This window comes from Camelus dromedarius, chromosome 2, assembly GCF_036321535.1.
Source record: "Camelus dromedarius isolate mCamDro1 chromosome 2, mCamDro1.pat, whole genome shotgun sequence".
Taxonomy (NCBI): domain Eukaryota; kingdom Metazoa; phylum Chordata; class Mammalia; order Artiodactyla; family Camelidae; genus Camelus; species Camelus dromedarius.
Window position 1 is genome coordinate 71,533,537 of NC_087437.1, and position 13,157 is coordinate 71,546,693.

General features: G+C 42.4%; 1 protein-coding gene across 2 annotated transcripts in view; it reads left to right on the plus strand.

Annotated features, from left to right (window-relative positions):
* The window catches only part of USF3 (upstream transcription factor family member 3), a 48,666-nt gene extending 36,051 nt beyond the window's left edge, over positions 1 to 12,615 (plus strand). For both annotated transcript variants that reach the window (XM_031455572.2, XM_064495202.1), the window contains one exon: positions 597 to 12,615. In XM_031455572.2, the coding sequence (XP_031311432.2) occupies positions 597 to 7,063 (6,467 nt within the window). In that variant the 3' untranslated portion in view covers positions 7,064 to 12,615. The remainder of the gene's footprint in view (positions 1 to 596) is intronic.
* Positions 12,616 to 13,157: the final 542 nt, after the last annotated feature.

A 13,157-nucleotide genomic window follows, 5' to 3' on the forward strand; every position in this document is an offset into this window, starting at 1 on the left:
TCTTCACTATTCAGTAGTCTGCATACACTGGCCCTGCCAAGGAAAATGCAAGTTTCACTGTTTTTGCTTTCTTCAGTGCTCTACCTCCCTACTTCTTACGTGTTCTACTTGGTCTCTGTTATTTCAAAGGGTAAAATAGAAACTAGTTTAAAGCCATTTATAAAAGAGACTATTACCATCATAAGTAATGTAGGCTGTTGCAGCATTTAAATGCTATTATATTGATAGTGTTATTTTCCCAGCATCTTACCATGATATCCATATGTCTTTCCTTGCATCACCTTGGTAGCTGCCCACTTGGGAATTTTTGAATTTGGGATTATTGAGATTTCTACATTATGAGTAACTTTTGACCTTTGCCTTGTTGACCTTTAAAGATATATATATATACTTTTAAAAGGACTGGGATAGAGGTTTGAGGTACCATTCTAAGAAGAAGAAAGAACTTGTATTAGAAAAGAGCTGAAGGTTCTCAACTGAGGTATTTCAAATGCTAAGATTAGATTCAGTAGCTTGCTATACAAACGCTTTCTTAAATTATTGTAAATACTGACATTTAGAGATAATTTTTTTCATTTTTATTTTCGATACTGTAGCTGAAGAAATTAAAAAGCTACGTAAACAACTGGAAGAAATTCAAAAGGAAAACGGCCGATACATTGAATTACTAAAAGCAAACGACATATGTTTATATGATGACCCTACCATCCACTGGAAAGGAAATCTTAAAAACTCAAAGGTCTCTGTTGTTATTCCCAGTGACCAGGTTCAAAAAAATATCATTGTTTATTCCAATGGGAGTCAGCCTGGTGGAAACAGCCAGGGAACAGCTGTTCAAGGGATAACCTTTAATGTTGGTCATAATTTACAAAAGCAGACTGCCAACGTGGTGCCAGTGCAGAGGACTTGCAATCTTGTGACTCCAGTGTCTATTTCTGGAGTTTACCCTCCCGAAAACAAGCCATGGCAGCAGACTACAGTTTCTGCATTGGCTGCCAACCAGCCTGTTCCCCTTTGTCTTCCTGCTACCATTTCTGCTCAAAATATTCTCGAGCTTTCCACCTCCGAAAGCGAATCGAGTATGCTCAGTGCCACCAGTGGCTCACTGATCGCTGTTCCCGTTGGGCCTGAACCTCCCCAGCATCGTTCCCTGCACCCATGTCTAAATGATCAAAATTCTTCTGAAAATAAGAACGGGCACGAGAGCCCCAAATTATTGAAGAAAACAGTCCCTTGTGCCACAAGCATCTCCAGCCCCTCAGCAACTGCCACTAAAGTGCACTCTGGAAGCAAGTCCTGCTCAAGCACACAGGATTTCAGAAGTGATTTTCAAACCACTTTTGTTGTTTCTGTTACCACCACGATCTGCTCCCAGCCTTCCAGATCTGTGAGTGACTCTTGTCCAGCGAGCACGAGCAAGGGTGCAGACTTGACAAGTGTTACCGCCGTGGTGGCCTCATCTGCCCCTGGAGGAGGGAAGACCACCACTCCTGTCAGCTCCCTTTCTGCAAACCCAATAGACAATGGTTGGACCCTTTCTTGTTCTTTGCCTTCTTCAGCTGTTAGTGCTTCAGATTTAAAAAACATGAATAGCCTTACCCGAATTTCCTCAGCTGGAAACACGCAGACGACATGGACTACTTTGCAATTGGCAGGAAACACTATTCAGCCCTTAAGCCAGACACCGTCTTCTGCTGTGACTCCAGTATTAAGTGAGTCTGGTACCAGCCCCACCACAGCCAACCACAGTAGACAGGTGGCTCCAGGCATCAACCTGAATACTTCCTTTCTAGCAGATGTGCAGCCAGTTGAGCAAGTAGTTGTAACCTTGCCTTCTTGTCCATCCTTACCTATGCAGCCACTGATTGCCCAGCCACAAGTTAAATCTCAGCCTCCAAAAAATATCCTTCCATTGAATTCAGCAATGCAAGTGATTCAGATGGCTCAGCCAGTGGGGTCAGCTGTGAATGCAGCCCCAGCTAATCCAAACGTGATCATTCTTCAGCCACCCAGCACCACCCCGTGCCCAACAATGATGAGGGCAGAGGTTCCCAACCAAACAGTAGGTCAGCAGATAGTGATCATACAGGCAGCTAATCAGAATCCTTTGCCACTCCTCTCGGCTCCACCCCCTGGTTCTGTTCGACTCCCTGTCAATGGAGCCAATGCGATAATAGGGTCTAATAATTCAGTGCAAAATGTTTCGACTCCACAAACTTTTGGAGGTAAACATCTTGTCCACATATTACCAAGACCTTCATCTTTATCAACATCTAATTCAACACAAACTTTCTCTGTTACCATGTCAAACCAACCACAACAGCCTCAAACCATTTCTTTAAATGGACAGCTCTTTGCTTTGCAGCCTGTGATGTCTTCATCAGGAACTACAAGTCAAACCCCTATGCAAATTATTCAGCCCACCACCAGCGAAGATCCAAATACCAATGTTGCCCTGAATACATTTGGCGCTTTGGCCAGCCTCAATCAAAGTATATCACAGATGGCTGGGCAAAGCTGTGTACAATTGTCTATTAGCCAGCCTGCGAATCCTCCGATTGCTGCAAATAGTCAGACCACCCCGGCTAACTGTGTTTCATTAACAACCACTGTAGCACCTCCTATGACAACAGATAATTCAGCCACACTACCCAGTACTTATAATCTAGTGACCACTCCCTCAGTGAACACTGTGGCTTGTTTGCCTAACATGAAGTCCAAAAGGTTGAATAAGAAGCCAAGTGGCAAGAAACACTTAGCTGTTAACAAGTCAGCCTGCACCCTGAATCCAGTCAGAGATGTGGGCAAGTTAGACCTCCCCAGCACCGAAGGCTCAGCAGAGCCATCGTGTAATGATGGACTGCTGGACAGCCTCCCTGTTGTGTTGCCCTCTGTCACTGTGTCCCAGGCAAATAGTGTAAGTGTTTCTGGTTCACATTCTTTGGATGTTCTCAACTCTGAACCCGTGATACCTGAGTCTGTACCTAAATCTAAGTCAGCAGAAGAGTCTAGCTTGCCCTCCCAAGAATCCGTGACAAGTGAACATTTTGCAGTAGCCCCAGCAAAATCCAAAGATTCTTCCCCCATTTTGCAACGAGAGATGTCTCAGGATAAGCCACCAATTGGTTTGGCATTGCCAGATGCTGCCAAATCCTGCACTTCCGCCAACGTGTTGATTTCACCTGCAACTGATCCCCATGCTTTGGTTTCTCAGGTTTCTGATTTGTCATCTACCACGAGCACTTCAAGTACAGACTGTGTTTCTGAGGTAGAAGTCATTGCTGAACCTTGCAGGGCTGAGCAAGATCCATCAGATACAGTGCAAACCACAGGTCTCTTAAAGGGGCAGGGTTTAACTGCATTGCTGTCTGGTCTTGCTAAAGAAAAAGACCCTCAGAAATCATCTCTTTCAGTCCAGGTGGACCCTCCTGACTTTTCTTCAGGAAATTCTAAGATAGTTGATTCAAATGTTGATTTACATCCGAAACAGGAGCTGTTACTGATGAACAGTGATGACAGAGATCCAGGACAGCATCATTCCTGCATCCCTGATCAGGAGGTTATTAATGGCTCTTTGCTCAGTAGGCAGGCTGACTCTCCCATGTCGACCAGCTCGGGCAGTAGTCGTAGTTTCTCAGTTGCATCCATGCTTCCTGAGACATCTAGAGAGGATGTCACCAGCAATGCGACGACTAATACGTGTGACAGCTGCACCTTTGTGGAGCAAACTGATATCGTCGCTCTGGCAGCGAGGGCTATTTTTGACCAGGAGAACCTCGAGAAGGGAAGAGCTGGTACCCAGGCTGATATAAGGGAAGTTACTTCAAAATCTTCTGAAGCATCCTCTTTAGAGGGAGACCAGCCTTTCAAAACACAGATATCTAAAGAGAATGGCCCAGGACAGGCAGAAGCAACACCAAATGAATTTCATTCTCAGGATTCGGTCGAAGCAACTGTGGATAGGCCCCTTGAAAAACCAAGTTGTTCTATAGGAATTAAAACGTCAAATGCTGCTTTACAGGTTTCCACTTCTCAGCCACCAACCATCACCAGTTTAAGTGTGAACAATCTTATCCATCAGAGCAGCATCAACCATCCTCTGGTCAGCTGCGCTGGTTTATCCCAAACTTCAGAGCAAGCAACTGTTCCAGCCACGGTTAATCTGACGGTTTCATCTAGCTCCTATGGCAGTCAGCCCCCCGGACCGTCTCTGATGACCGAATACTCCCAAGAACAGCTAAATACCATGGCTGGTACCCTACCAAATCCACAGATTCAAGAGTCCCTCTTAAAGCCAAGTCATGAAAACCGCAAAGACTCTGCTAAGCGTGCTGTCCAAGATGACCTCTTACTGTCTTCAGCCAAACGTCAAAAGCACTGTCAACCAGCCCCCCTCCGGCTTGAGGGTCTGTCCCTGATGAGCCGAACTCCAGACAGCATTTCCGAGCAAACTCAAATGATGATTGGTCAGATCCCTCCCAACTCTTCAAATTCTGTTGTGCCAATCAGCAACCCCACCCATGGAGATGGCCTTACACGATTATTTCCACCCGGTAACAACTTCGTGGCCCCTGCACTGAGGCAGAATGAGGTTCAGTGCAGTTCTCAGCCTTCTGTTGCTGAGCAGCAACAAACCCAGGCCAGCCAACATCTGCAGGCCCTGCAACAGCATGTTCCAGCTCAAGGGGTCCCTCACCTGCACAGTAATCATCTCTACTTAAAGCAGCAGCAGCAGCAGCAGCAGCAGCAACAGCAGCAAGCAGGGCAGTTAAGAGAAAGGCATCACTTATATCAACTGCAGCATCACGTCCCTCACGCAGAGAGCTCTGTCCACTCTCAGCCCCACAGCATCCACCAACAGAGAACTCTGCAACAGGAAGTTCAGATGCAGAAGAAGAGGAATCTTGTTCAGGGCACTCAGACCTCTCAGCTTGCTTTACAACCCAAGCACCACGGAAATGACCAGTCCCGACCCAAGAGTGGTCAGCCTCACCCCCACCATCAGCAGATGCAGCAGCAGATGCAGCAGCACTTCGGGAGCTCCCAGCCCGAGAAGAGTTGTGAAAACCCCTCAACGAGCCGGAACCACCATAACCATCCCCAGAACCATCTCAACCAAGACATTATGCACCAGCAGCAGGATGTAGGAAGCCGGCCACAAGGCTCAGGGGTTTCTTCTGAACATGTACCTGGGCATAATCCAATGCAGAGGCTTTTGACATCAAGAGGCATAGAGCAGCAGATGGTCTCCCAACCAAGTATTGTGACGAGGCCTTCCGACATGACCTGTACTCCACACAGGCCAGAGAGAAATAGAGTTTCAAGTTATTCTGCGGAGGCACTCATTGGAAAGACATCTTCTAATTCAGAGCAGAGAATGGGTATATCGATTCAGGGTTCCAGAGTTTCCGATCAGCTTGAAATGAGAAGCTACCTTGATGTTCCCAGAAATAAGAGTTTGGCCATTCATAATATGCAGGGTCGTGTGGACCATACCGTTGCCTCAGATATCCGCCTTTCTGACTGTCAGACATTTAAACCAAGTGGAGCCAGTCAGCAGCCTCAGAGTAATTTTGAAGTACAGTCTTCAAGAAATAATGAAATAGGTAACCCTGTGTCCTCCTTGAGGAGTATGCAGTCCCAGGCTTTTCGAATTAGTCAGAACCCTGGTCCACCACCAATTGACCGCCAAAAGAGATTACCTTATCCACCAGTTCAGAGCATCCCGACCGGAAATGCCATCCCACCAAGGGACAGTGAAAATACATGTCACCAGAGTTTCATGCAGAGTTTACTTGCCCCTCACCTTGGTGATCAGGTCATTGGGAGCCAGAGATCGCTCTCAGAACATCAGAGGAATACACAGTGTGGCCCACCTTCTGCAATTGAATATAATTGTCCCCCAACTCATGAAAGTGTCCATATTAGAAGAGAGGGTGAGAGTCAGAATCGGGAGAGTTGTGACATGTCCCTAGGGGCAATTAACACCAGGAACAGCACCTTGAATATTCCTTTTTCGAGTTCTTCTTCTTCAGGAGATATTCAAGGTCGAAATACAAGTCCCAATGTTTCTGTGCAGAAGTCCAATCCCATGAGGATTACTGACAGTCACGGGACCAAGGGCCACATGAACCCTCCAGTCACAAGCAACATGCATGGGGTTGCAAGGCCAGCTCTGCCACATCCGTCTGTGTCTCATGGAAACACTGACCAAGGGCCTCCCGTACGTCAGACTAATTCTTCAGTTCCCCAGCGATCAAGACATCCCTTGCAAGACAGCAGTGGTTCCAAAATTCGTCAGCCTGAAAGGAATCGCTCTGGAAACCAAAGACATAGTAATGTCTTTGATCCAAGTCTTCCCCACCTTCCTCTGTCTACTAGTGGCAGTATGATTCTTGGACGCCAGCAACCCACTGCAGAAAAGAGAGGAAGTATTGTTCGTTTCATGCCTGATAGCCCACAAGTTCCGAATGACAATTCAGCGCCTGACCAGCACACACTATCACAAAATTTTGGTTTTCCTTTTATTCCCGAGGGTGGCATGAATCCACCAATAAACGCGAATACTTCTTTCATTCCACAGGTTACTCAGCCTAGTGCCACTCGGACTCCAGCCCTTATCCCTGTAGATCCCCAAAATACTCTACCTTCCTTCTATCCCCCATACTCTCCTGCTCACCCTACACTGTCCAATGATATTTCCATCCCCTACTTTTCTAATCAAATGTTCTCAAATCCTAGCACAGAGAAGGTAAACAGTGGAACTTTAAATAACCGATTTGGATCCATTTTATCTCCTCCCAGACCTGTTGGTTTTGCCCAACCAAGTTTTCCTCTTCTCCCTGATATGCCACCAATGCACATGACCAACTCTCACTTATCCAATTTTAATATGACATCTTTGTTTCCAGAAATAGCTACAGCTCTTCCGGATGGCTCAGCAATGTCACCTTTGCTTACAATAGCAAACTCCTCTGCCTCCGACTCTTCCAAGCAGTCCTCAAACAGACCTGCCCACAACATAAGCCATATTTTAGGTCATGATTGCAGTTCAGCTGTTTAAATGCAGATCAACTGAACGTAAATGTAATGGGTGAGATTATAGACATGTATTTGTGTGTTTATACACACATACCTGCACAGGAAGAGAGAGATTGTGTGTGTATCTCCTTGTGTCTGTATAATCAATTTCCAATTATCTTCTGAATGTAAGGAAGCCATGTCAGAAACGATGTGAATACTGGGTTGTCAAAAACAAATTATCATTCATTTTCAACTGCATGGTGTGCTTTTGAAATTTTCCAAGCAGATTTGCATTTTCAAGTTTGATTTGTAATCTGATATCCCCTAGATACTCATTGACTGGAAGTTGGGGGAGGTCATCTTGGAGTGTGCTTGGGTGGTAGGAAGGAACCTAGATTTTAATCTTACTTGATTGTTGATAATTTGTAAAATAGATAGTTGAGGTAGTTGAGTTGCTCTCCAAAAATACAGACAGTTCGATGTAACACAATGGCTCATAACCAACTGCGGGCCAGTGTCAGTGTGTAGAACAGTCTCTCATCCACGGCAGGTCTTGAATTCATGTAGAATGAATGTGCATGATTAAAGTCGAGCAGTTAGCAAATAAATGAGTTCTTTAATCAACCTTTATTACCCAGGTTTGGTTTAGGTAGAGGCTTCTTCCTTGATTATAACAATGCATAAATTGTCTGAATTTCATGTCTTGTTCTCCAAATGAGGGAGCCGTGTTATCCTCTAATGTGCCAAGATCCTGTAAAGCAAAGGTCTTCCTTAAACAAGTAGCCTTAAAAATGGAAAGCTAAAGAGCGAAGTACATCGATGTTCTCCATCTTGTGCTTGCGCACTGCATCAGGATAGAAGCGGCTGTGCTGTGGAGTTGTGCACGTGTTCAGTTAAAGATGGTTGCTTCATCAGTTGAGTGTTGTTTTAGTTTTCTCTCTTCATTCTATTTATTCGATCTTGACATAAGTTCTTTTACATTTGTTTAATCATCAGGGGCTGATCAGTAAATAGTGCGTTTGGAATCTACATAATTATGTGAGCCTTACTTTTTGAGTATTTCTGAGCAGAGTCTTAAGCTCTGTCAATATTTTCATTTGCTGATATTTATATTTAAAATACGACATTGTGTATTGCATTATTACCCTTCATAGTAGAATCATCATGAGAGGATGAATTTGTTCATTATTTTTTCTGATGGTAGATGTGAAATGGTGCTTCAAAAAATGGTCTTTATATACGTCTGCGTATGTGAGTGTGTGTGCACTCAGACATAGATTTTAAAGTGGCTCTTTAAAAACAGGCCTGCCATCTGAAAATGGGAAATTGGGACCTGAGACCTGCTGACATGTAGAAGAACCTGATGTAGGGCTTCTTTAAAGCCCCACTAAAGTTAGTAATACATTTTTTAAAATGTATACTCAAAATTCATCTATTGAATTCTGAAAACTTTATTAAAAACTAAGAAAACAGTTATATACACTCATATTCTAAACCCATTACTTTTTTGTTGTGGTTACATTCTGCCAAAAATGGGGCGGAGAGGGAGAGATGCAGAGACAGTGTTCTGTCTGCTCTGTTAACAAAGTGAAGCCAAGGACCAGCATTTTGTTTTTTTCTGCTTAAAAAAGCCTCCTAAGGCTTGGTAAGAGCAGTTAACTCCAGCGGATACCTCTACTAAAGACTCAGCAAAAGGGTCGTCTGTGCCTCTTCAGCTGTTCTCACCGGACCCTCCTGTCTCTTCCCGCCGCCGGCTGAAGCCACCTCCTAAGGGCAAAAAAATACTGAAAACAAGAGAAACATCTATATTTTCTCCCTTCAAAATGGTTTCAGGGAGGAATAGGAGAGCTTTGTGAATAAGTTACTTACACAAGGCAACACCATATTAACGTTTAATTGAGAAAAAATGTGAGATTTATAACTTAAAAAAATCATCGTAACTAAGTTTTAAGCTTCAACATTCAGATTTTTCTTTGTACTTGAAAGGTCCAATCTGCCAGTTTCAAGGAAGGTTTTCAATGGGTTCAGCTGTTCATCCTCCCTCCCTCTCCCTTTCTCATGGCTCTTTCTGTCTCTGCCCTCCCACCTCGCCCCCTCAGCCCCGCTCCCCCCGCACAGTGGCTGTTAGGTTCTGAAGAACCAGGGACTGTTGGAATTGAAACTAAGGTCACAGGTAAGGAGAAGCTCGATTTGAACATTGCAGTGGAAGAGCCTCAAGCCTGGTTGGTACTTGCAGGCAATTCTCTGTTGCATCAATTGTATTTTTCTGCTCAGCAATGTTTAGAGATAGCATTTACATTCCTCAGGGCTTTCATTCCAAGCATAGAACACCTTGATCCCTAATGAGTCTCTACCCCGAAGTAAGGCTTATTTGACCATCTGAGGAAAGAGGTGACCATCTGCAAGTAACAGGGCCCCTGCTTACATGTAGCTCTAATTATCTTATAGGCGTGTGCATATATGAGGCCATTTTATATAGAAATTAAATTCTGAAGGTGTTCAGAGCACAGTAATCTTATTTGATTTATAAGCATGAATGTATGAGATTTACCAGCAGTATTAAGTATTTTAATAATTAGAGCTACATGATTTGGGGAAGGAAATTTATTATTTAATATCTAGTGATCTCTGGATTATAGTTTTTGGTGAAGGAATGGCAGAGAAATCGTCAATTTTGGTTATAGTAAATTTAATGTTATTCATGCCTCACTAATATATGTCTATAGAATATAAAGCCACTTTCACAAATAAATTTGTAATTTCTAGAAATACACAGACTTATGTATAAGTGAGTCCTTGATTAAATAATTTTTCTCTCTCATATTGTTATTGGTCATACAGAATCAGCTTCAGAAAGTAGTTGGTTCATCTAAACATTTAACACAGTAGCTTCTGACGAGGTGAATAATTTTAGATTTCTCATCATGTAAAAACTTAAATGTGTCAGTTACGGATAAAAGAAATCAACTTTGGTTTTGTTTTTTTTTTTTGTACATATAGGTTGTTTTGGGATGTTTTATACTGCTTCAGGAAATTTATTTTTGTTTTTATCATAAGATCTCTGGGGTGTACCAGAGCTGGCACCCTTCTTCTAAGTAAGGAGTGAGAATTCCAGAGTGATCATGCTTTATAAAATGTAACGTATCAGAGAAGATTGAGGAGGGAATGTTCTTTTGTAGCGATTTTCAGTCACATATCAGGGTGAACTGCAATGAGGATCAACTTTTAAAAATCAGCCTTCTTAAAATACAAAATTATTCAAACACTTTAAAGATAATTCATTTGCCTTGCTCTTGCCTTCTGACATGAGCTATTTTATGGAGAGGCTAAAATTTATACTCCAAAAAAATGTGGAAATACATTTTAATGAGAGTAAAGTTTTGAAAATTTGAGAAAGTGTAAAGACTCACTAATACGCCTCCTCTTAGCTCTGTCCTTCCTTTGATACATAAATACCCAGGCCCTTATTTTCTTCCATCTGCACCATGTCAAACAGGTGGCAGGGACCGTGGTCATTTCCTTAGCAGGGTGATTAGCCTCTGCCTTGAAACACTGATTGGGTGGGGTCCAGCATCTACAGGATCAGCGTGTGAAAGGGACTCATGCTCCCAAATCAGTGACTCCCAGTGCCTGGCTTTGGGAACCACTGCATCTCCTTCTCTACTAAGGGGTAACAAGAATTTCTCAAAACAGAAGTAGTTCAAGTTGATTTAAAATATTTGATGTGCCATATAGTTCTGTTCCTTGTTTTGGAGAACTTGTTTTTTTCAATCCCATGGAGGAGTAAAGAAAGGCAAAGGTGGTACCAAAATCAGATGGCTTTGGTTTGATATCCTTAGGAACCTGGAAGTCATTGTTCTGTTGTCTCTGTTAATCCTGCCTTTGCCCGGAGATCATCACCTATGGCTGTGTACTTCCAGAGGGCAATAATACTCAGTGATAATGTTATGAAATCTGTATGCAAATTAAAGGGCAGAAATTAGTTGCTTCTCAGATACCTTTTTGGCTGAGTGATATCATTTCTCCTTCCCCAGAATTCAACGTAAAAAGGTCTTTTTTTTCTTTTCCACTTAACCATATTCTCCCTGCATTCTACACTTCCTTTGTGCACGTAAGAGTGTTTCTGCTGGAGTCTGTGAGGGACAAGTGTAGATGGAGGCAATCCGGGTGTGCAGGTAAGAAGTGTTGAGGGCCTTCTCAGACCCAGAGCTTCTAACGCCCACCTGCCTCTACCCTGGGACCGCACTTTACCCGCAGCCGTGCCTCTGGTCCTAAGGCTGGCCATTGGAACGCACTGCTCACCCACTCCCCTGTTAAGAGCAACGGGCCAGCCAGGATGGCACGTGCTCAGTGTAATCCAACACCTCGACGCCAAGTACAGCTGATTTTTCTCACTGTTGCCTTACGTTCTCTGAGCCATCCTTGATGCCGATCTTGTAAAAAAGCTTACTAGTTAGAAGCAAAACTCCTTTTAAACTCAGAGCTTGAATGTGGTGGTCATTCAACATCCTTATTTCTAGATTTGCACAAACCCCATCAACTGTAATCTTTGTCTGGCACACGCATGTGTTCAGATGCTTCAAAAACATCAGCCAACTCCGGTTGAAAACATTGGGGATAATATCCAAATTGGTGTTATTTTGGATGACTGCAAAATCTGTCACTAGAGATTTCATGAGACATAGAAGATAATTCTTCATTTGTAATTTAACACTTTTTTTAAAGATCATTAATTTTTTTTTTTTGGCCCATTTGTGTGTACAACTATACACCAAACTATGTCATAGGAACTAAAAGTTTACTCCATGTAAATCCTCTCTTCACTTTTCTGGATCTCTGCTCCCTCATCCCCTAAGTCTTAGAACCATTTTTCATCTGTGAGGTCACTGAGGCACTGGACTTGACTATATTGGTTAACCTTTACAGGGAGTTGAACTGTTGATCTTCCAAGAAGAAAGGGACCAGACAGTGTTGCTCAAAATGCTGCAGCTGTGTTACTGTGAAGAAAAGATTTGCTTCCACTTTCAACAAGAGATATATATATATATATGTGTGTATGTGTGTGTGTATGTGTGTGTATACACACATATATATTCATTTCAGTAAAAATGGGTGGAAAAATCTGAGAACATAGTTACCTTCACAAATTATTTATAGATACACTGGGTGAGAAGCTTACTGTAGGGCAATCACCAGAAAAAATCTAACTGTAGTGCTTTCGATAGTGTATGTAATATTTGTATCTATTCTCACGCCAGCAATGTCTGCTGTGCACTGTGTCCTATTACTGTAAATCACCTGGTTTATAATTCTAATGGGAACTAATTTGTTTTGTAATGGAATCCAGAGCAGATATGTATAATATGATCAGGATTGTCCTACAGTTGTAAATAAGAATAGGTCCCGTTTATTTTGACATCTTTTTACAAATGCATTGTATTAGGGTGTGAATATTCTGAACCATGCTCTTGTTTAAAGTTTTAAAATTTTTATTGGTAAATGTAACATTTTAATGGTTGTAATAATTATTTGTATAGATATGAATATAGTATTTTATTTAAGAAAATAAACTTTGCATTTTTGCATTGTGAATTCTGTCTTTTCTGATCATTGCATGTGCCACTTCAAATCTTGTATTGAAGCGATTTATCTTGCATATTGAAGTTGCATAGTCAAGTAATATTTAAATTTTGCCAAAATGACTAAAAAGGATGCCATGACACATTTCCCATGGGGATTGTGTTTCTGATCAGAGTCAACCTCAAATAAATCATAATTATGATCCATGCTAGATTATTGGAGCAAACTATGCACCTCTATACTTCCTGTAAATAGTAGAAGTAGAATTTCAGACCTGGCAGAGAACTGAGAGATGGTTCAGTTTACACTCTCCTCGTTTATTTGTAGTGGAGGAACCAGAAGCACAGAACTTTGGGACAAGAATTAGGTCTTTGATTACAACTACCCACATCAGCTTGGTCACATCTCACAGGCATGAAGTTTGAGGGGAAAAAAGTTGTAGAGGAACTTGCACAGTGTAAAGCTATAAAAAATTTAAATGCCTATAAATCAAAAAATTTATTTTTTAGTGTTAGCCTACAGATATAGTAAAAATGATCAGTTAAAGAAATGAT